The following is a 24,991-nucleotide window of genomic DNA, read 5'->3' on the forward strand; positions in this document are numbered from 1 at the left end:
ACAAACTATACAATAACTTTTAAAAAATGTTTTCATGTCACACTACAATGACTTCATTATTTCTATGTAAAACTATCCTATGATGTTTTTGTGACATTATTTATGCTATTATTCTAAAACTTTTTAATGCTCTTTTGGAGGACATAATATACTATGACTTTTTTATTTTATTTTGGAGGACATATAATATTTTCATGCCTTTTTGGGAGGTATACTTTAATATTTCAATTAGGAGAGACATATGTTTTAGAGGGAAAAATAATTTATTACAAAGTGGACGAATAATGGAAAGCTCTTGGATGATCAGACCCCATCCTGACATGTATTTTTAGGGGGTTTGAAATGCCTTGGATAGTTTGGGTATTTTCCCCACACTGAAGGCTCGACACAGGTGGTGGAGGTTAGAAGAAGAGTGGCTGAATGACGAGGATGATCGGATGAGTGAACTGAGCAGTGGATGAGGTGAGGGCTGGAGGTGAATGGGGTGGAAAAGTTCACATTTATTCATCCTGAAATGGAAACTGACAGCAGCAGAGAGGACATGTTTTATTTGAACTTTGATGGCAACAATATGCTTGGCTTAGGAAGATCATGACAAAATGTGGTTAGATTAATTTACAGTGATGCTCATGATCAGGGAAAAATACATTAAGCTTTATTTATGCCAAATGTGATGCTTTTATCACAAGCTATACCGCCCCACTAAATGTTCTTCAAAATGCAATACTATGACTTTTTCTTTGACATTTGGAATGATGAATTTTTCTACTGTACTGTTTTCTCCACTGTAAACTTCTTCAAAATGCTGTACCTTAAGTTTTATCGACATCTGGAACGTTGACTTTTTTGAACATTTTTAACATATGCTATAGTATCACTTTTTTCAACATTTTAAACGTTGACTTTTTGGACTGTTCTTTTGAAATTACACAAAAAAACTTCTTCAAAATGCCATACTATAAATTTTTTTTGTCATTTGGAGTGATTGATTTTTCAAACATTTTTTCACATATGCTATAGTATGGCATTTTGCAACATACTATAGTAGGACTTTTTTTCAAAATTTTAAATGTTGACGATTTGGACCATTCTCATGAAATTCTACACTAAACTTCTTCAATATGCTGTAACATAAGTTTTATCAACATCTGGGCGATGACTTTTTTTGACCATTTTTACCACATGCTATAGTATGACGTTTTTCAACATTTTAGTTGTTGACTTTTTGGTCCGTTTCTTCCACATTTTATATTATAATGTTCTTCAAAATGCTATACTATGACTTTTTCCGACATTTTAAATTTTGACTATATAGATTGTTCTTGTTCGGCACAGTGGCGTCGTGGTTAGCACTGTTGCCTCACAGCAAGAGGATCCCTGGTTCAATACCCGGTTGGAATGGGGTTCAATCTGTGGGTGGGGGCCCTTCTGTGTGGAGTTTGAGCGTGTGTGGTTGTCAGTCTATATGTGTCAGCCCTGTGATAGTCTGGCAACCTATCCAGGGTGAAGCCCGCATTCTGCCCGATGACAGCTGGGATTGGCTCCATTTTGGCCATTTTTGCAACATACTATGCCATGGTGTGTTTCGGGAAGCTATTTAATTCACTTTTTAGTTGTTTAAAGCTGTTTTTGGGACGTGCCATTTTTTGACATTTTTGTAAGACTATAGCCTTGCCTTTTGGGTCATTTTTTCCACATGCTGTATTACAGTGTTTTGTTGTGTTTTCGCAATATTCTATGCCATGGCGTGTTTCGGGAGGGTATTTAATTCACTTTTAATTTGTTTAAAGCTGTGTTTTGGACGTGCCATTTTTAAAAAAATTTTTGCCATACTATAGCCTTACCTTTTGAGTCATTTTTTCCACATTCTATATTATGGTGTTTTTGTGCGTTTTCGCAATATTCTATGCCATGGCGTGTTTCGGGAGGGTATTTAATTCACTTTTAATTTGTTTAAAGCTGTTTTTGGGACGTGCCATTTTTTGACATTTTTGCAAGACTATAGCCTTGCCTTTTGAGTCATTTTTTTTTCCACATGCTAGATTATGGTGTTTTTGTGCGTTTTCGTAATATTCTATGCCATGGCGTGTTTCGGGAGGCTATTTGGTTCACTTTTTTAGTTGTTTAAAGCTATTTTTGGGACGTGCCATTTTTTGACATTTTTGCAAGACTATAGCCTTGCCTTTTGGGTCATTTTTTCCACATGCTGTATTATAGTGTTTTTGGGGTGTTTTTACAATATTCTATGCCATGGCGTGTTTCGAGACGCTGTTTAATTCACTTTTTAGCTGTTTAAAGCTGTTTTTGGGATGTGTCATTTTTTGAAATTTTTGCAAGACTATAGCCTTGCCTTTTGGGTCATTTTTTCCACATGCTGTATTATAGTGTTTTGTTGTATTTTTCGCAATATTCTATGCCATGGCGTGTTTCGGGAGGCTATTTGGTTCACTTTTTAGTTGTTTAAAGCTATTTTTGGGACGTGCCATTTTTTGACATTTTTGCAAGACTATAGCCTTGCCTTTTGGGTCATTTTTTCCACATGCTGTATTATAGTGTTTTTGGGGTGTTTTTACAATATTCTATGCCATGGCGTGTTTCGTGACGCTGTTTAATTCACTTTTTAGCTGTTTAATTTCACTTTTTAGCTGTTTAAAGCTGTTTTTGGGACGTGCCATTTTTTGAAATTTTTGCAAGACTATAGCCTTGCCTTTTGGGTCATTTTTTTCCACATGCTGTTTATAGTGTTTTCTTGTATTTTTCGCAATATTCTATGCCATGGCGTGTTTCGGGAGGCTATTTGATTCACTTTTTAGTTGTTTAAAGCTTTTTTTTTGGGATGTGCCATTTTTGACATTTTTGCAAGACTATAGCCTTGCCTTTTGGGTCATTTTTTCCACATGCTGTATTATAGTGTTTTGTTGTATTTTTCGCAATATTCTATGCCATGGCGTGTTTCGGGAGGCTGTTTAATTCACTTTTTAGTTGTTTAAAGCTGTTTTTGGGATGTGCCATTTTTTGACATTTTTGCAAGACTATAGCCTTGCCTTTTGAGTCATTTTTTTCCACATGCTAGATTATGGTGTTTTGTGCGTTTTTCGTAAATATTCTATGCCATGGCGTGTTTCGGGAGGCTATTTGGTTCACTTTTTAGTTGTTTAAAGCTATTTTTGGGACGTGCCATTTTTTGACATTTTTGCAAGACTATAGCCTTGCCTTTTGGGTCATTTTTTTTTCCACATGCTGTATTATAGTGTTTTTTGTTGCGTTTTCGCAATATTCTATGCCATGGCGTGTTTCGGGAGGGTATTTAATTCACTTTTAATTTGTTTAAAAGCTGTTTTTGGGAACGTGCCATTTTTTGACATTTTTGCAAGACTATAGCCTTGCCTTTTGGGTCATTTTTTCCACATGCTGTATTATAGTGTTTTTGGGGTGTTTTTACAATATTCTATGCCATGGCGTGTTTCGAGACGCTGTTTAATTCACTTTTTAGCTGTTTAAAGCTGTTTTTGGGACGTGTCATTTTTTGAAATTTTTGCAAGACTATAGCCTTGCCTTTTGGGTCATTTTTTCCACATGCTGTATTATAGTGTTTTGTTGTATTTTTCGCAATATTCTATGCCATGGCGTGTTTCGGGAGGCTGTTTAATTCACTTTTTTAGTTGTTTAAAGCTGTTTTTGGGACGTGCCATTTTTTGACATTTTTGCCACACTATAGCCTTGCCTTTTGAGTCATTTTTTTCCACATGCTAGATTATGGTTTTTTGTGCGTTTTCGTAATATTCTATGCCATGGCGTGTTTCGGGAGGCTATTTGGTTCACTTTTTAGTTGTTTAAAGCTATTTTTGGGACGTGCCATTTTTTGACATTTTTGCAAGACTATAGCCTTGCCTTTTGGGTCATTTTTTCCACATGCTGTATTATAGTGTTTTGTTGCGTTTTCGCAATATTCTATGCCATGGCGTGTTTCGGGAGGGTATTTAATTCACTTTTAATTTGTTTAAAGCTGTTTTTGGGACGTGCCATTTTTTGACATTTTTGCAAGACTATAGCCTTGCCTTTTGGGTCATTTTTTTCCACATGCCATGTATTATATGTTGTTTTGGGGCGTTTTTACAATATTCTATGCCATGGCGTGTTTCGGGAGGCTATTTGATTCACTTTTTAGTTGTTTAAAGCTTTTTTTTGGGACGTGCCATTTTTGACATTTTTGCAAGACTATAGCCTTGCCTTTTGGGTCATTTTTTCCACATGCTGTATTATAGTGTTTTGTTGTTTTTTCGCAATATTCTATGCCATGGCGTGTTTTAGGGAGGCTGTTTAATTCACTTTTTAGTTGTTTAAAGCTGTTTTTGGGATGTGCCATTTTTTGACATTTTTGCAAGACTATAGCCTTGCCTTTTGAGTCATTTTTTTCCACATGCTAGATATGGTGTTTTTGTGCGTTTTCGTAATATTCTATGCCATGGCGTGTTTCGAGACACTGTTTAATTCACTTTTTAGCTTGTTTAAAGCTGTTTTTGGGATGTGTCATTTTTTGAAATTTTTGCAAGACTATAGCCTTGCCTTTTGGGTCATTTTTTTCCACATGCTGTATTATAGTGTTTTGTTGTATTTTTCGCAATATTCTATGCCATGGCGTGTTTTCGGGAGGCTGTTTAATTCACTTTTTAGTTGTTTAAAGCTGTTTTTGGGACGTGCCATTTTTTGACATTTTTGCAAGACTATAGCCTTGCCTTTTGGTCATTTTTTTCCACATGCTTGATTATGGTGTTTTTGTGCGTTTTCGTACATATTCTATGCCATGGCGTGTTTCGGGAGGCTATTTAATTCACTTTTTAGTTGTTTAAAGCTGTTTTTGGGACGTGCCATTTTTTGACATTTTTGCAAGACTATAGCCTTGCCTTTTGGGTCATTTTTTCCACATGCTGTATTATAGTGTTTTGGGGTGTTTTTACAATATTCTATGCCATGGCGTGTTTTCGGGAGAGTATTTTAATTCACTTTTTAGTTGTTTACAGCTGTTTTTGGGACGTGCCATTTTTTGACATTTTTGCAAGACTATAGCCTTGCCTTTTGGGTCATTTTTTTCCACATGCTGTATTATAGGTGTTTTTTGGGGTGTTTTTACAATATTCTATGCCATGGCGTGTTTTAGGAGGCTATTTAATTCACTTTTTAGTTGTTTAAAGCTGTTTTTGGGACGTGCCATTTTTTGACATTTTTGCAAGACTATAGCCTTGCCTTTGGGTCATTTTTTTCCACATGCTGTATTATGGTGTTTTTGGGGTTTTTTACAATATTCTATGCCATGGCGTGTTTTAGGAGGCTATTTAATTCACTTTTTAGTTGTTTAAAGCTGTTTTTGGGACGTGCCATTTTTTGACATTTTTGCAAGACTATAGCCTTGCCTTTTGGGTCATTTTTTTTTCCACATGCTAGATTATGGTGTTTTTGGGTGCGTTTTACAATATTCTATGCCATGGTGTGTTTCAGGAGGCTATTTAATTCACTTTTTAGTTGTTTAAAGCTGTTTTTGGGACGTGCCACTTTTTGACATTTTTGCAAGACTATAGCCTTGCCTTTTGGGTCATTTTTTTCCACATGCTGTATTATGGTGTTTTGGGGTGTTTTTACAATATTCTATGCCATGGCGTGTTTTAGGAGGCTATTTAATTCACTTTTTAGTTGTTTAAAAGCTGTTTTTGGGACGTGCCATTTTTTGACATTTTTGCAAGACTATAGCCTTGCCTTTTGATCATTTTTTTCCACATGCTAGATTATGGTGTTTTTGTGCGTTTTCGCAATAGTCTACACCATGGTGTGTTTCGGGAGGCTGTTTAATTCACTTTTTAGTTGTTTAAAGCTGTTTTTGGGACGTGCCATTTTTGGCATTTTTGCAAGACTATAGCCTTGCCTTTTGGGTCATTTTTTTCCACATGCTGTATTATAGTGATTTTGGGTGTTTTTACAATATTCTATGCCATGGCGTGTTTCGGGAGGCTATTTAATTCACTTTTTAGTTGTTTACAGCTGTTTTTGGGCGGTGCCATTTTTTGACATTTTTGCAAGACTATAGCCTTGCCTTTTGGGTCATTTTTTTCCACATGCTGTATTATGGTGTTTTTGGGGTGTTTTTTACAATATTCTATGCCATGGCGTGTTTTAGGAGGCTATTTAATTCACTTTTTAGTTGTTTAAAGCTGTTTTTGGGACGTGCCATTTTTTGACATTTTTGCAAGACTATAGCCTTGCCTTTTGGGTCATTTTTTTCCACATGCTGTATTATGGTGTTTTGGGGTTTTTTACAATATTCTATGCCATGGCGGTTTTTTATGCTGATTTATGGAGGCTATTTAATTCACTTTTTAGTTGTTTAAAGCTGTTTTTGGGACGTGCCCATTTTTTGACATTTTTGCAAGACTATAGCCTTGCCTTTTGGGTCATTTTTTCCACATGCTGTATTATAGTGTTTTGGGGGTGTTTTTACAATATTCTATGCCATGGCGTGTTTTAGGAGGCTATTTAATTCACTTTTTAGTTGTTTAAAGCTGTTTTTGGGACGTGCCATTTTTTGACATTTTTGCAAGACTATAGCCTTGCCTTTTGGGTCATTTTTTTCCACATGCTAGATTATGGTGTTTTTGTAAGTTTTTCGCAATATTCTATACCATGGTGTGTTTCAGGAGGCTGTTTAATTCACTTTTTAGTTGTTTAAAGCTGTTTTTGGGACATGCCATTTTTTGACATTTTTGCAAGACTATAGCCTTGCCTTTTGGGTCATTTTTTCCACATGCTGTATTATAGTGTTTTGGGGCGTTTTTTACATATTCTATGCCATGGCGTGTTTCGGGAGAGTATTTAATTCACTTTTTAGTTGTTTACAAGCTGTTTTTGGGACGTGCCATTTTTGACATTTTTGCAAGACTATAGCCTTGCCTTTTGGTCATTTTTTTCCACATGCTAGATTATGGTGTTTTTGTGCGTTTTTCGCAATAGTCTATACCATGGTGTGTTTCAGGAGGCTATTTAATTCACTTTTTAGTTGTTTAAAGCTGTTTTTGGGACGTGCCATTTTTGACATTTTTGCAAGACTATAGCCTTGCCTTTTGGGTCATTTTTTTTCCACATGCTGTATTATGGTGTTTTGGGGTGTTTTTACAATATTCTATGCCATGGCGTGTTTTAGGAGGCTATTTAATTCACTTTTTAGTTGTTTAAAGCTGTTTTTGGGACGTGCCATTTTTTGACATTTTTTTGCAAGACTATAGCCTTGCCTTTTAGGTCATTTTTTTCCACATGCTAGATTATAGTGTTTTGGGGTGTTTTTACAATATTCTATGCCATGGCGTGTTTTGGGAGGCTATTTGATTCACTTTTTAGTTGTTTAAAGCTGTTTTTGGGACGTGCCACTTTTTGACATTTTTGCAAGACTATAGCCTTGCCTTTTGGGTCATTTTTTTCCACATGCTGTATTATGGTGTTTTGGGGTGTTTTTACAATATTCTATGCCATGGCGTGTTTTAGGAGGCTATTTAATTCACTTTTTAGTTGTTTAAAGCTGTTTTTGGGACGTGCCATTTTTTTGACATTTTTGCAAGACTATAGCCTTGCCTTTTGGGTCATTTTTTTTTCCACATGCTAGATTATATGTTTTTTTGTGCGTTTTTTACGCAATAGTCTATGCCATGGTGTGTTTCGGGAGGCTGTTTAATTCACTTTTTAGTTGTTTAAAGCTGTTTTTGGGACGTGCCATTTTTGGCATTTTTGCAAGACTATAGCCTTGCCTTTTGGGTCATTTTTTTTTTCACATGCTGTATTATAGTGATTTGGGGTGTTTTTACAATATTCTATGCCATGGCGTGTTTTAGGAGGCTATTTAATTCACTTTTTAGTTGTTTAAAGCTGTTTTTTTGGGACGTGCCATTTTTTGACATTTTTGCAAGACTATAGCCTTGCCTTTTGGGTCATTTTTTTCCACATGCTGTATTATAGTGTTTTGGGGTTGTTTTTACAATATTCTATGCCATGGCGTGTTTTAGGAGGGTGTTTCAGGAGGCTATTTGATTCACTTTTTAGTTGTTTAAAGCTGTTTTTGGGACGTGCCATTTTTGGCATTTTTTGCAAGACTATAGCCTTGCCTTTTGGGTCATTTTTTCCACATGCTGTATTATAGTGTTTTGGGGCGTTTTTACAATATTCTATGCCATGGTGTGTTTCGGGAGGCTATTTAATTCACTTTTTAGTTGTTTAAAGCTGTTTTTGGGACGTGCCATTTTTTGACATTTTTGCAAGACTATAGCCTTGCCTTTTGAGTCATTTTTTTCCACATGCTAGATTATGGTTTTTTTGTTCGTTTTCGCAATATTCTATGCCATGGCGTGTTTCAGGAGGCTGTTTAATTCATTTTTTAGTTGTTTAAAGCTGTTTTTGGGACGTGCCATTTTTTGACATTTTTGCAAGACTATAGCCTTGCCTTTTGGGCCGTTTTCTCCACATGCCATATTGTGGTGTTTTTGGCCATTTTTGCTGCTTTTTATGCTGTGGGGTGTTTAGTGAAGCTATTTTATGTAGTTTTCAGCGGTTTAAAGCTGTTTTTGGGACATGCCATTTTTGACATTTTGCCATACTATAGCCTTGCCTTTTTGGTCATTTTTTCCACATGCTATATATTTACTATTTTTGGCCATGATTGCAATTTTTTTTTTGCTGTGGTGTGTTTCAGGAAGCTATTTCATGCAGTTTTCAGTTGTTTAAAGCTGTTTTTGGGGCATGCCATTTTTTGACATTTTTGCCATACTAAAGCCTTGCCTTTTGCGCCGTTTTTTCGACATGCCATGTTATGGTGTTAATGGCCTTTTTTGCATTATTCTATGTCATGGCGTGTATCGAGAGGTTATTCAATTCACTTTTTAGTTGTTTAAAGCTGTTTCTATGACGTGTCATTTTTTGACATCTTTGCCATACTATAGCCTTTTTTTCACATGCCATATTTTAGAGTTTACTGTTTTTGCAACAAACTATGCCATGGCATGTCTTGGCAAGCTATTTCATGCAGTTTAACTGTCTCATGGTATTGTCCGAATCTGCACCTGTGTTGTTGGTCTTTTTTGCGCCGATTCCTGCTCAACACGACCTTTTGCTGCCTTTATAATGAGTCATACCTCCACTATCAATATATACATGGGACTGTTAGCAACACTTAGGATATTTGCATGTAACATGAAATACTATCAGAAATTGCATTCAATTATTTAATGTCTATCACTTTTGTTATATGATATTGTTGTTACCATTATTGCTGTACATCTCTCCCTTTCTCTCTCTTTCCTTTATGAGAACATAATGTAATTTAATAGTTATTTACCTTTATATGTCTGTTGCACGTATGTCAGTACTGGAAGCGGGATCCCTCATCAGTCACTCTTCCTGAAGGTTCTACCATTTAGTAGAGTAAAAATAACAAGAGACTTTCACAAAAAAATGTACTGGAGTTAACATAGAAAACTGCAAGAAAAGAAAACACTCAAGTTAAGTCAGTTACAATCCACCAGTGGAAAATGATACAATCAAGGACAGAGCAGCAACCATTTTCCATTATCTTGTCACAACACTGATACCTACCACAGATACAAGCAGGTTCAATGTCTATAAAAGCAACAGAGAAGTGACCTGAATATGAGCTGTCACACATATTGACTGTCACTCTTGATCTCAATGAAAAAATCTGAAGTTTGACTCTTCTGTAATTCTAAGCGTTATATAAATGTTGTACTTTTAGACAAGCTTCTAATTTTAGACTGTAAACAAAACCATACATCTATATGAAAATGTTTACCAACCATCAGCAGTGGAATCTTAATACGCTCACTCACACACACACACACACACACGCACACACACACACAGGCACATAGAGAGAGATTAGAGTGAGGACAGATTAGACAGATTAAGATTTTAAATAGAGACCCGTGATCACCTAAGTAATATTTATTTCTTTAACCTTATGTAGCCAAAGGTACTTAAAATTGGCACCAACAACAGTAAAAGGCGTGCACAGTCATGCTTTTATAGTAATAATCAAAAAAGGGGCTCACTATTATTTTCCTATCCATATTTGAATTCTGAGTAATTGGTTTGTAGCGTAGAAAAGAAAAAGACACAACAGAAAATCTTCACATTTGAGATGCAGAAACAGAAAATATGTCCTAGTACCTAAAAAAAAAAAAAGAGACTTTAAAGATTAATTGAGATATCAAAACAGTAGTTATATAATGCTCTCAGGGGTCTTTTCTTTTACTATTTATACATTAAGTAAATCTTACTTAAATATTAATCTTAATATTTAATACTTTAGTAATGTAAAAAAAAATGTACTGTATAAAGTGTTTTTCCTTTCATTTTATAATCTGTTGTTTCTTGTCACAGTTACAAACACGTGCGATGAAGCTTCATTTCACACATTCGGTGATAACTACACGGCTATATTTAGCCGATCTCTCATGACCTCCTGTGAGGATAAACAGCAACTGTGAGGCAACGACAAAGCAATAACAATCTTCCTCATGTTGTCTTTAACCAAACTTTCAAATTATGTTTTTGTCTGGTGGTGTCTTTTTTTAGTCTTTTTTGTTTTGTTTTAATAAAATTTGTTTGGGTTGAGATCCTGCACTTAAATAAAAGTAGCAATCTTACACTTCTGAAATGGATTGAATTAAATTTTGGTGAATTAAAGAAGATTTGTAGAGATTTTACTTATCTGATTTCATCTTCATGAATTATATTCGGGGTACTTTTGCTTTGCTACACAGTCAACGGAAAAATAAATTGACAAACTCAAATTAATTTCACTCAGTTTGTCTATTTAATATATAAAATACGGTAAAACATACGCAAAAAGGGTAAGGTTTCAAGGGACTTGGATACTTTGGTACAACAAACACTTTTTTGTAAAAGCGGTATAGAATTTCAATAACATATCAGTGCATACTTTGTATATGAAAATATACACAAATTGTATATCATTCTCAAAAAAAGAAACCAACAAAAAGAAATATTTTCTTTACAACAAAACCCAAAGCAGACTAGCTCAACACAATATATTAGCTATAAATTTCATCTTTAGTATTTCATATGCTACATTATTCTGAGTTGTTTAAAAACTCATTTGTGATGCATGTCCTTTATCATTACTGTACGTAACATAAGTTTTGTTGTTACCTGTATCCCATGCATTTACTTTTTTTTTTTTCAAATTTCATGAATTACTAATTTCAGTTGTTTCCCATTTTTATAAATATATTCTATATCTTAATTAAAATTGCAGCATTTAACTGGTATTTCCTTCATTGCATTTGCTAATACCACAATAACTGATCGTGCAATTTTCAGCAAGTTGTTTTAAAAAAAGGAAACCAGTACTATATGTTTATGATAAGGAAGATAAAATAAGAAAGAAAATAAAAACTATCCTACACAAAAATAGCAATAAAATAAAAGCTCCATAATAATATCATTATAATAATAGACAATGGAACTGTCACCAGCACAAATTAATCCAAAAATAGTGAGATTCTAAAAAACATTGTACACAACAAGTAACAGGGGTGCAGGTTTTCATTTCTCATATAGATTGTCTTGTGACTACACTGCTAGATTGGACAGAGAACCTTTTTGTACATGAACAAACCTGCACGAGGCAGGAAGCCAATCGGTGTGGTGTCACATTTCAGTCAACCATCAGCGCCCACAAACACAAAGAGTTTCCATGGAAATACGTTTTTGTAAAAATGCAAATGACTCATTAGCTTTGCCTGAGGGCTGGTAACTCTCATCAGTTGGATCTTTAAATGAAAAGTTTGACATTTGGAAAATGCGCTTTCTTAAAGAAAGTAAGGGTCGGGATACATGTCGCTTTTTTAACCGTCTGGAAAGCACAAGGTTGGACGCTGGGTGCTACCCTTGTCCTTCTCTGTGCCAACTTTCAAGAGCACAAAGGCAGGTTGTGTCTGAGGTCGCTAAGCAACCATAACCAGCATCGTATCATAGCCTTAAATGTGTTTTGCTAAAATTTAGCAAAATTTCTAAACAGAAATGGTGGTGCGTTAAACGTCCTGTTCTGTTACGCAGATGCAGTGACTTTTTAATACTGTGGTGGAAACACATGTTTTGTTTGAAATGTAAACATATAAGTATAATAAGGAAAGGTCTACTAGGCATTTATTTACATAACTGTCGTTGCCGATTGGTGTGTGTGTGTGTGTGTGTGTGTGTGTGTGTGTGTGTGTGTGTGTGAGAGGTCTAACCCAAACAGGACAAAACATTCCTCAAAGTCTGTTTTACACCGCTGTGAACAGCTTTTAGGAAACACGTCAGTCAATCCCGAAACTGTAACAAAACGGTGCAGAACATTTTGTAATTTAACATGTACGAAGTGTAGTTTTTCTAAGTGTGTATTAGGCCTAAAGTATTTTTCATGGGACAGATGACAAGCTTTTGGTAGCACTAAAATCATCAACTTCTACTCTATATTTACGGAAGAAAGGGAAGATATGTGCTGGCTATGATTGGTTGTTTCCCGTCACCTGACGTGTAGTTAACACTTCTGCTTTCCTAAAGTTCAACTCTCAAAGTCTTTGCACAATTAATCCATTTTTTTCATCCGACATTGTTGCATGTCTAAGACCTCACGTCATGTCAATCATGGTTTCACACCGAGTCCAAAACTTTTGTCTGTCAATCAAGTTTTCGGAACAGGTTCAATTTCCGGTTTTTCACATCCGTCAAAAGCCTAGAAAGAGTTGTTTTACCAAGAATCAAGAAAATGTGGCGGTGCGACACATCCGCGAGTACTCTTTCATAACTGAGATAGCTCACTTACAGCAGGTCAGAGAGTAATATTCAAGCGAATGATGATGAAGAGGGGGAGGATGTGGACCGCACACGCACATAAAAAGAGCAAAAGTTTGCAGAAAGAGAGGAAGACGTCTCACTCCCCTTCACGCAGCAGCTGCGTCAAATACAAGATACATGTAGAGCGCTGACAGAGTCACTTCCAAGGGAGACGTGCAAGTGTGCAAATGTCTCTTTAAATTTTGGGTCGTATCGCAAAATTCACAATGAATAGAACAATAAATGCATCGGACTCAGTGGATTTTTTTTTTTTTTTTTTTGGATGACGGATCAAGAAAAAACATTTGAAAAAAATGGACTCAGGATGCAGCACTTGCGTCCTGAAAAATAGGCGCTCGGGAATACTTACGCCTCACTCTGCCTTTGAGCGCCTGCCACGGATCTTTATCAAAAATAGTGGATTTGTGGGCGCAAAAAAACGCTGCATATGTACAGCCCCTTAGATGAGAAGCTTCGCATAAAGACCAGAAAAAGGGGCAAACAACAAGCATGGCTCTGTCAGGCTGTTTTTCAATTTTTTTTGCAGATTTTCTGAAAAATAAGGTAAAATTCTGAATTAAAATTATTCATTTATAACAGTCTTAACATTTCCTGAATGCAGCATTTGACCGAGCTTCAGTGGTGGTGGACGGCGAGTTTTGTTAGCTTTGCACAGAGCCAGGCCAGCTGTTTGCCCGATTCACTGCAGATTTACTGCACAAATGCAACTATCGAGCTTCTCATCTGACTCTCTTTAAGAAAGCGACAAAAGCGAATTTCCCAAAATTTTTAACTAGTCCTTTCACACAATTTTCTCCAACATGAGTTAATTGAAAGTGTTGGCTGTAGAATTTATGACTGAAAGAAGACAACAGTAATAACCTGAAATCATCAGAGTGAAAATCTGCCCACCACACTGTCGAGGGACGGAAAAAATGACCTGATCAAGGAAAACAAACAACAACACTGGCATGAAACTTTCACACACCACGATGATGTTTTTTCCGGACACTCTTCACAAACCCACAATGTTGGTGACAAACGCTGGTTTCACACTCTGCAGTGGGTTGCGACTAATCACACCAAAAATGGAACCAATTCATAAAAACCGTCTTGTCCACTTTGCCTACACTGAGTTTAAGTGTAGATTAGTTTAAGTAGATAATAAACAGTCAACAGCTGACACACCAGTCTGCACTTTGAGCATCGTCTTAAGGTAAAAAAAAAAAAAAGTTAGGCTATCTTGAAAAACTTTCTATTTGTGGGCTATAAACTACCTGTGTACACATACTCATACACACAATTTGAAATGGTTCAGACTAAACAAATTTGTACTAGAAAACATACAATTAAACAACCAACACAGCACTTGGTAGCCAATTTCTTGACTTAATTCTAAAGTGGAAAAAGGCATAATCTGTGTCTGCTTAACGTGGAAAATATTCTGTCAATCAAAATATGCGTCAAAGAAGTGCGTCTTAACTCTTAACTACACTATACGTGAATGGCAGTGTCCTAATCATGTTCAGGTGGTTATGGACAATTTCACTTTGATCGTGTTTTTTTTTTTTTCTTTTTTTTTAATGTGTGTGGTAAGAGAATATGATGACACCACAACCAAGCAGGCCTCTGTGAGTGAGACAGAAAGTGCACACACCATCAACACTAGCATAAAATAGGTTTACTGAAACAAGTCCGATCCGCCAACACTACCTAGTGTGGCGTAACCCCTGCACCTTAGCTCGAAACATATCAAATTCACACTCATATATGCAAACAGATCCACTGAGAATCAACACATTGCTTGTTTTTAGGGATACCTAGCAAAGTCTATGCAAATATAGTCATATGTACATACACGTCGTTGAAGCTGAAAAGCTATTTTACTTTGTCGCCAACTGAAGCGGTAGAAATATAGAAAATGTCTTTTTCCTTTCACTTTTTGAAACACGGCAAGGAGCTAAGGAGAGCTAGAGAGAGCTAAAGAGGACATCAAAGCTTTTGTATAAGGAGTGATTTTTATACAAAGTCAGAATTCCTACTTCTGGACAACTAACGGACCTTCAAAACAGTTTTTTTTCTTTTTTTAAATACCAACAGATAAAGAACACTTGGACTCAAAGAACCAAATACTTTCCCTACCCCCCAAAAAAGCCACCAGAGAGGCTCATAAAACTCATACTATGCATTTAACTGGATGGCATCTACTCCTGGTAATAAGCTGAGTGGCTGGCTGGATTTCTGGTGCAACAATTTCCATCCAGAGGAGATGAGGTGAGAGGACGGGAGGAGCGACCCCGTCTGAGGAGAGAGTGACGGCCAATTCAAAGCCTGAAAATGGACAGTTTTAGTTCTCGTGACAGTGCGAGTGCTAATTCATCAGTGTCCCTGCACCGTGTGCAAGAGGCATTTGGCATGTTTTTGTTGTTGTTGCAGAGAGGTTGGCACTCTGGCAAAGTGCTGAGCTCCACCTGAGGGGCCTGCCTGGGTGTATGAGGTTGGAAAATGTGGCAGCGAAATTCACGGTGAAGTATTTTACCTAAAGGACCCTGTTTGAGTCTGTTTGCTCAGTGCCAGATAGATGCTCAGTCCTAAAACTCGTCCAGATTAAGTTCTATCCAAAAGTGCAGTTTGGAAGTGATTTATGGAAGAATGGACAGCACACGATCCAAGCGGCGTTCAAAGAGCAGGAAGTGGTGAGTCATACAAGTCCCATAATGTCGACAAGCCACCAATCATATCGTGAACAATGTAGCAGAGCTCAATGTAAATACATGACGGTGAAACCATTTAAATGTTTTTATGGTTTTGTCAGATTGCAAAAAAGGTTCAACACCTCATTTCTACCAAAAGTAATTACTATACGGGAGTCCATTCAAGCAAGAAGGCTTTAAAAATCTACTGTCCCTCTATTTGTCGGATAAAATATCCAGCTGAGTCATCCTCTCCTCACTCAGAGTGTGATCCCCGAAGGATTTTTATTAATATTTTTTAAATGTTTTTTTGGCAAAGCCTCATAAGTCTGCAGCTGAGTTGTATAATTTTGGACAGAGGCAGATGTGTGATGATAGTGTCACATGGCAGTGGGGTCGGGGCAGTGGGGGGTTTAAGGATGAGTGCGAGTGTGTGTTGGGATCACCTAAACTTCACCTTGGGTGCAGAGAGGCGTGGCGGGTGACTTTATGTGACCCAGGCGTCCAATCTCATGCGCTTGATGTTACCTCCCTCTTGCTCCGGTTCGTTCGATGCCCTGAGGAGCTCCGCCGAGGGGCTGAAGTCAGGGCGGCTGCCGGGACCTACGCTACCTGTAGCACCAGCTGCGCTGCCACCACCGCTGCCGCCTCCACCTGCGCCTCCACCGCCAGCTGCGGTGGCATCATCACGATCGCTGCCTTCAAAGGAACTGGCGTTGCTGCTGACGCTGTCTGCAGGCGAGCGGCCAGTCGGGGGCTCCAGGCACAGCAGGGAGCCGGGGTACTGCGGCGGTGCGGTCAGGATGGCTCCCCCAGAAGTTGAGGACGGCGTGGTGGAAGATGGAGGAGGGCATGGGGTGCTGCGATCCCGGCCGGGCGATACGGGCTCCGACTTGATGCTCACGCTGGAGTTTGTGTTGACGGTCAGCATGGCGCCTTGAGGTATATGAGTCACAGGCCTGAGGACAGGGTCAGAGAGGACAGAGAGAGGGAGACAATGGAAGATAAGGGACAGAACAAAGAGGAAAGACGACAAAACAAACATATAAATGATTTGCAACTTCACAAACAGCGTGTGAGAAACTGGAATCGCGACAAGACAAAAACCAACATTACAAGGCACAGCACCAACAGGGAAAAGCCACATTCGATTAATCAATAATCCAATCAACTCTGAGCCTTCAAAGCAGAAGTAACCCCTCCACTGCTCCCAAAAAGATCAACACAACAGCCCAGGAAGCATGAAATGATTCGTGTGACAGGGTGGTTCGCAGTGAGTCAGCTATGATGTGAAGAAGAAACCACAGATGACAAACAGAAAAAATAATCTCGGGTTAGAGAACATGGTGGAAACCGGAACTACGTCTCTTTCCTGTTTGACTGCAGACAGCACCAGACATGCTAAGGGGGAAGCCAGCCAAAAGCGCACAGACACACAGGAAAAAGGAAGTGTGATACAGTACCGGCCCAACCACTCATCTCTACCCAAGAGCAGGTTGGACGGAGAGCCAACACTGTGGGGAGAAAACAAAATGTTGGAGCCCAAACCAAAGGGAAGATGTGGGTTAGAAGGCATGTGTGGAGAAAAGTGTGACACATTATTGCGAGCAAAGTCTCTTCATCAACAGCAATAATGTTAATGTCTTAGCATCAGAAACACAAAGACCCTAAGCTGCTGAATTTTTGTTCCAGCACACAAAAAATCCAGACATGAAAATCTTGTTTTCTGATCTAAAAACAGAAGAATAAATGTGTTCATCACGACAAGGACGCTTTTTGAAATTTTGTCTTACTACAGGGTGCATACGGTTGCCCCTAGGGATAAAAAATGCATTAAAGACTCAATGCAAAAAACATTAACATCTTGCCCAGGTTTGTACAGTGAAGGACCTCAAAGGTTGCAAATACTAAAACACAAATAACATAAATGTGTAGCAAGAGAGGGAACACGGGGAAGGAATTAAAGTAAAAAATATTGAACCTCATTGTTTTGATATTTATATTGCTTCTAATCTCAGAGTGCGTTAGGGCCTTTGCACATCAGGTGCTTATTTTTGTAAGAAACGGTCTAACATTTAAATATAAATATGACCTCATGTTGTGTCCATCACATTTATGTGCTTTGAAACTTTCTTTCACAACTTTCACAGTTTTCAGGTTTCAGCTCAACAAAGAGAAGGCAGTGTTTTAGGGAACCTAGAAATGTGCAACAGCAATGGGAAACGCTTCGAGAGTGCAATTTACTATCTGCACAGTATCATAAAATAACTGTGCCAAATGCAAGACGCAGAGTGGCGACTGCCAGGGAGGTAGGAGAAGCAAGGGAGTAAATATGTGTTTCCAATTTTCCTTATTGCAAAGTTTTGCAATGACAAGAACAATAAAGCACCGGCGTTCAAGGTTTGTGTGTGAAAAGATTTTTATCAGATGATGGACTAAAACATTGCATGCGAAAAATACGGACTTGAAGTTCAAAGACCTTTACACTTCATGTTTTTGTCTTTTGTATACATTTTGGCATTTGCAGCGTTTCATGATGAGAGCCACCATATTTACTGGTGTTCCAGGGCTGAAGCAGGAGGGGAAACTACAGAAATCAGGTAATTTTACATTTGATTTCTCAAAGCTAAGACTTGTAATTATTCATTAAGTGCACCCATGCGGGAAAAACATGCAAAATTCTAAAAACCCTGCATAGAATCGACCTTTGCGTCAGTGTTACAAAGTTATGATTAAATGGTTTGGCTGCAGAAGAAACTTTTACTTCTTGCTTCTTGTTATTTGTGCTACATAGAAGTAACATAGATTACTATAAAAAGAAGTTAGTACTTGATCCATCACAAAAACTACGCTGATTGCATGCAGTTATTTTTATATTTTTAAGTTTCTTTGAACCATTAAGTATTGGTACAAGTATTGTAAACTACCTTACAAGTTCTTGGAATACTTGCATGTATTATAGCTCTTTTACAACTTAAATGTACTAATGTTAAACAAATTACAAAACTGTTTATACTGTTTAAAGTACTTATTTGTAAAATGTTATTCAGTAAAATACAGCAGAAATATTTACAAAACATGCCGAATTGCACTTTCAGGCTGCTTACTCATTTTTTAAAGTTGATTTGTTTAGCATCAAACCTCAGATGTACCTTATTAAAAGATTGTGTCTCTATAATATTACTGTGTAATACTGTTGAAACCATTGATTACTCTTTACATCTAGCTTTCTCTCAGCATTATGAGAACTTTTTGAAGTTGACAAAAATCCTTGGATCACAATTATTTGCCCAGGGATTTAGAATAAATGTTAGTTTTTAATTAAAGGGGGGTGAGAACAGCTGGCGGTTATTCAAGATATATGTATGTAAAAGTATACTTAAAACAAATACATGCAGTGGATTTTAATAAGAAAAGTCAATGGCCTCTCATCTTTTATTAAAACCAAATATTCATATTTGATCTTGTCTGTGCAATTGTTGCAACAAAAAAGTCTGAATATTCTTTTGGAGTCAGCACAATTAATGATGACCTTAATTATTTGAAGGTTTAGAAAGTTTACATTTACTGCCAGTTCTTTCTTAACTAAATAAATGGCTGCCAACAATTACTGTCTTTAGTTTTGTTTCAGACAAATGCTTTTAAAATGCAAAGTGGACGACAAATCCCCCCCAACAGACAAGGTCATGACACTTCACACACGCACACACTAGTAGTGGCTGTTCACCTCAGATTGGCAGCCAGACTGGACACCTGGCTAGACAGCTCGCTGCTCTGTTTGTCCACGCCCCACATGCTGTGGACAAGAGGAGAGAACACACTTCAAGGATCTGGTGTTCACGCTACCAAAGACACAACTCGAACTCTCGCAGCTCTCGTCACACTGCAACTGCACTCAACAAGTCCTATAATCTCACACAGAGGCCTCTTTGTCTTACTCCTTATATAAAAGCTTTGATAAAAGAAGAAAAAAAGTGAAAAATATCAGGATGTTCTCAAAAAAACTAAACTTTAATAAACATTTTCTTCTATAACTAAAGGTTTCTCTTTGCGTCTCATTTCTATGAAATCCCCACATGCTGTGTCCACACAGCAAATAACATTACAGTTAATCGAAATTGTTGCGCACCAGTGGCAGAATATTTCACCTCTCCAGAGAAAAGTTACGTTTTAATTCTGAATATCTTCATGAATGTCTTTAAAAGTTGTCATCTCAAAGATTTCTGTCCTGGTCGTTGTGGCGACACGCGCAGATACTGATGGTAACAGAAATCGAGGTCACAGAGTTCTGGGGCAGCAAAATAAACTATTGTTGTCTTAATATGGAAGTCAGGCAATAATTGGGATTTATCCAAAATTCTGTGAGCAACTTTGATCTCATTAAATGCGGCACGAGGCATGATTCTGCAGACAGCAGAGGACAGTGAAAAGAGCCGGTCACCTCACCAAGTTGGAGGTGTGCAGCCTGTAGCTCTGTATCTAAAAACTTACTGTGGCTGCTACCGTACTCTGCTGCTGCAATATTTCAAGCTGATTCCCTGTCTTGTGAGTACTTCATAATAAAAGTAAACTCATGTTCTACCAGTTAAATGCTTAAAATGTTCAGCTGCAGTATGAGGAAGCAGCATTTTTTTCCAAAAATGTCACCTTTGACACCCTTAAAACCACAAATACATAAATAATGCAATACTTTCATCAGTGAGCCATATGCTCAATCACCTATGCGTTTAATTTGTTCATAGGAGTGTTGCAAATAATTGTACTTTAATAAAAATTAAAAAACTGAGTACACTCACTCTAATATCTGTCTATTTATTGGCAGTAAAATCCTTATTTGTGCGATGTTTTCGCATGTTTAGTGCAGCCCTAGTTGCCAGGTAGAAAAACATCTCTTGCTGGAGTCACTGAGGGCAAGTCATTAATAAAAGATGTTGATAAATTCTGCAGTTACAAATGTGTTATTATTGAAGGATCTTTAAGACGGTGAAATATTTTCATATAACTTAAATGCATAAACTCCAGAAAATACAAGAGATTGATGTTATGAAGAGGCTGAGATGGTGAGATGCTGGTGAGACACCAATTCACTAAAGAGAAATGTGAATTGCTTTCATATAAAGGTCATGGTATGGATATCATGCAAGCTGACTGGGAAGGTCAGTAGGAAAGTATTTCAGTGTTAAAGAGGGTTAAACTGAGAGCTTTTACACCACAAATACACCCGCCGCCATCATCATCATCATCATCATCATCATCATCATCATCACCATCATCATCATCATCAGACGCTGGATGTGAGTGATGGAGCTTTAAGGAAACAGATTTAAAACAAAAGACGCAGCACTGATGAGAAACTGAAGAAAAGACTTACACCAAGTTGCTGAGTGACGCAAGATTAAGTTGTTGCTGCTGCTGCTGTTGTTGGTGTTGCTGTGCTTGCTGTTGTTGCTGCTGCTGCTGCTGTTGCTGTTGCTGGGAAACAGCCTGCTGCTGTTGCCATGTTGACACACTGGTTGGCAACAAGCCACCAGGTGACGCCAGAGCGTGTAAAGCAGTGATGTCTGCACTGGTCAGCTGGTACTCTGAGAGAGAGCAAAGAATAAAAAATGTTAGAAAATAAAGCTCACATTTTAAAAATGTCAAACATATTTTTTTTTTAAGTTTTTCAGTTTTTACATTTTTTTATCTTTATAGAACCATGGAGGTAAAACAACACACCCATGACTTTCTTAGAGCCAGTTGTTGTTTTCCCCGTTAGCTGAAAAGGATATTTTATATGAAAGAAGTGGACAGAGCTACCATGATGTCACCCTTGGGTTTGTGGACTACCGTGTTGAAAACTCGTTTTGACTGTTGCCATTATGTTTTTTGAGGTAAGAAAAGACCATATTTGGACAAGAGTGGATTTGTGGTAGCTGTGGCAGATACTTGTCAATCACAAAGTAGCCACAACTTAGAGTAGCATTGTAGTCAAGACCACCATAACTTTGGTACGTATCGTGCCAAAGTACGATTCCACCCCCCATTATTAAGGTTTCAAATGAATAAAAAGCCAGGGTGTGCTTGCGTTGTCATTTATTTGATATTTTTGTTGTGCTACAGGGTAGAAAAGGGCGCCACAGACAGATACTTCCATCTCAGGGACCGTCATTCACCAGGACTAGTGCTCTGAAGTCGGCCAAAAAAAATCAGATCTGACCTTACATGGATGCGCCCAGTTTCTGTCCAAACCGAGCCTGAACCTTAGCAGCAGTTTTGGACCCAAACTAAACACAAAAATTTCTACTGTACAAAACTCTATATTATATTTTATGTATTAGATTTTCTAAATATCAAAACATTTATTGAAAGCAGCTACGGGCTGACTTGTGTCCTCACACCACTTTTCTTGCTTCTTTTCCTCATTTTAACAGTTGACGTCACGCGAACAACATGTTCAGCAGAGTGGGCTGAGCCCGACAATCCGTCTATTGAACACAGTGGTCAATGGTGATGCAGCATACAGATGATAATCACCACTGTTCTCACATCTCTCCCACATCTGGGTTGAGTGTGCTTGGATCTCGCTTACCAAGACAGATCTTGAGTACTACAACACTGCCCAAGAGTCTACCATGTTGGTGTTTTACTTTACATGGGGGCATAACTTATAAAATGAACATCATGCTGTATTAAAGAAGATTCGAAACTAGCAATTGAGGCAAAAATTACTCAGAAAAATATTTGCTGAGGTAATACATTGAGTGAGAAGTAGGTTCATTTTCTAAAAAGACTTGTATAAAATCTGACTTCTTTATAAACCAGTGGAGTCCTGGTGGCCATTCGTGAGAAAGCAAGTTTAAGGCACTTCTGCATTGTATTCACTCTTCACACCTCAAAGCTTCATCTGTGATATTTTCGCTGCTGTGTGTTCAGTTCACCTGTGTTGTACGCTGTGGGCATGGCGGAGAAGGGCAGCCCCTGTGCCAGGAGGCTCGGTGTGGCCACGGAGACCACCGGTGTGGTGAGGGTTTGTGCCACCTGGGCTCCGGCTGCCAGCCGCTGGGCGTTCTGTCGGAGGACACAGACATGTTATTCACAGCAGACACAACTTCTTCACATGTGGCCTCAAACTGAAGGACTTGTCTCGATAATGTGACTTCTGACATGCTGGGAATGGCGATGTGCATATGGCTGGATTCATCATGATGTTGTGAGTAAATCTCAAAGTCAAGTGGATTTACTGTGAGGAGACTTCTGATGTCATGCATCCTTCTTCTGAGTATATTACATTAAAGGCAATTTATTCAACCTTGAGATATTTTTATGTATCAGGGTGTCTGTGTTCAGGGATTTTTTTTAGGCCTTTATTAAATGATGACAGCAAGTGATGACAGGAAATTAGAGAGAAAGACACTAACCAGAGATATTGCCGTTAATAGTCAATGCCTTAACACTAGGACCCCTGAGTTTCTTTTTTAAAAAATCATTAAATAGGCAATGCTGTAACAGAACTGTGATTCATATTTGATCAGCACAGGTTTGACCACTGCAGTGACTGACATGATTGACCATTGTGTTAGAGACTCTTTTTTTTTTTTTTTAGAGATTATCTGTCTAATGTAGAGCTGTGTGGGTGAAGTGACTCTTTTAGCAAATATGATATAACTACAGCTTTAAGAAGGAAGAAATCAGCAAATGTTTTGCTTTTTTGCTTTAAAAAAAGGCAATAATTTGATGATCAAATAGTTGTATGGCTGTAGAATAATGGAAGTACCATGACACTATTTAGAAACAATATCATGATAGTTTTTAACCACCATGATAACATTTGTAAGGGCTATTTTGATTTTGACTTATAGTAAGTCAAAGTCTGCTCAAAAACTACAACCCAGTAATGACAAATCTTTAATTCTGTATCTCTGTAGAGGACCTTTGCTTTTGGTTTTACTAAACAGATCTAGGTCCTGTGTGGTGTTGTATGTTTTTTGTGAGTATTTACTGTCGTGTATAGAAGGTTGTATTTGGTATGGACGCCAGAAAAAGCAGCTGCTGCTTCGGCTACAGCTAATGGGGATTCTAATAAATGAGAAATAAGTTGCCAATCAAGGAAGTTGCCAAGTGATCAGGAGGGGAATTGCTGAGTCTGTAGATTAAAATGTATGGTCTAGAAGTGCTCTAAATAAAAAGTGTCGTTGTTGTTGTTGTTAGGCACATCATAAATGAAACTGACTTAAATTTCTGTCAAGCAACTAATCGACTGACTAATTGTTGCAGGTCTAAATGAGTTCATTGATCATTTCAGCTCTAATACAGTCTATTATACTCTATGACCAGTACAGGGTGCATTTTTAAACTCCTTTTATGAGATTAAAAACATTTCAGAATAAATTCAAATTCATATTCAGTCCTTATACAGTAAATTAAAAATTGTCAAGTCATCTATGCAGACTAAAACAAGCACTGTACAATCTCCCACCATGGTGACCCAGATGTAGTTTGACCTTTAACTGAATGTGCAGCTCATCTCATGTTTCTCCAGTGGATGTCACTACAGCCCTTATAGTACATTGCTTGGGTGCACTCCTGTTAAACATGCTGTTTAGGTTTCAATCACTCATTTTTAGAGAACAGGGTACATACCTGCTGTCTGCTCAGTGTTTGTACATTAACGCTGTCATTTAGATAAAAAATCCAGTGTTTCTGCAACACGTGCAACAGCACGCTGCTAAATCTATGAAACTGCTACAGTGAGGGTTTTATTATCATGTACTGTACCTGCACTGAAAGTTACAAATCTCTGAAGGGGCACAACACTCCAGAGTCTGGTTAAGCTGAATCATAACACAGATAAAAGCAAACTGAGGTCCCTTTGTTAGAGAAAAAAAATAAAAGGCCCCGCATACTAAAAGCCAAAGATGCAATAATTCTGGTCTGAAATTACTCTTCTGAATTGTTAGACCATGTGAATGCAGATCATACTGAGAGGAAACATTGGCTGAATTTACAGGGAGAGAGAGAAGAGATAGACCAGAGAGAGCGGCCAGATTCAATTAACTGCCTTTGTGAAGAAGTGTGGAGGGGCGGCAGGGTGAGAGTGATGAAAATGAATCACTATCCTCTGGAAAATGAGATTCTTGCCTGTCAACTTTGAGTGGAATTGTAAAAAGGGGGGCGAATGACAATCAGCACCAGCAGCACGAAGCAGCAGCCGTCATCCCTCTCTCTGAGTAAATTCAGCTTAAAATGTGGTTTCATTGGATAAGAAGTTCTTTTAATCAGAAAAAAAATTAAAATTTGATCTGTTGCAAATGATAATCTAGTTCTCTTTTGTTATATATCAGGACAAGCATCATATGTAGAGTTGTAAACTAAAGATTCGTATCATTACTGATTAATTGGTCCATTATTTTAGCAATTAATCAATA

The 24,991-nt window shown here is 37.7% G+C and overlaps 1 protein-coding gene across 3 annotated transcripts in view; it reads right to left on the reverse strand.

Annotated features, from left to right (window-relative positions):
- Positions 1 to 10,845: 10,845 nt before the first annotated feature.
- LOC121958192 (myocyte-specific enhancer factor 2D homolog) overlaps positions 10,846 to 24,991 on the reverse strand; it is a 41,621-nt gene continuing 27,475 nt past the window's right edge. Inside the window, exons 8-12 of one of the 3 annotated variants that reach the window (XM_042507063.1) lie at positions 22,505 to 22,634; positions 20,956 to 21,166; positions 19,312 to 19,380; positions 17,048 to 17,098; positions 10,846 to 16,543 (exon numbers count right to left, since the gene is read on the reverse strand). In XM_042507063.1, coding sequence (XP_042362997.1) covers positions 16,072 to 16,543; positions 17,048 to 17,098; positions 19,312 to 19,380; positions 20,956 to 21,166; positions 22,505 to 22,634 — 933 coding nt within the window. In that variant the 3' untranslated portion in view covers positions 10,846 to 16,071. The remainder of the gene's footprint in view (positions 16,544 to 17,047; positions 17,099 to 19,311; positions 19,381 to 20,955; positions 21,167 to 22,504; positions 22,635 to 24,991) is intronic. The other 2 variants (XM_042507064.1, XM_042507065.1) reach the window with 2 other exon arrangements.

This window comes from Plectropomus leopardus, chromosome 18 (assembly GCF_008729295.1).
Source record: "Plectropomus leopardus isolate mb chromosome 18, YSFRI_Pleo_2.0, whole genome shotgun sequence".
NCBI classification, from domain to species: Eukaryota; Metazoa; Chordata; class Actinopteri; order Perciformes; family Serranidae; genus Plectropomus; species Plectropomus leopardus.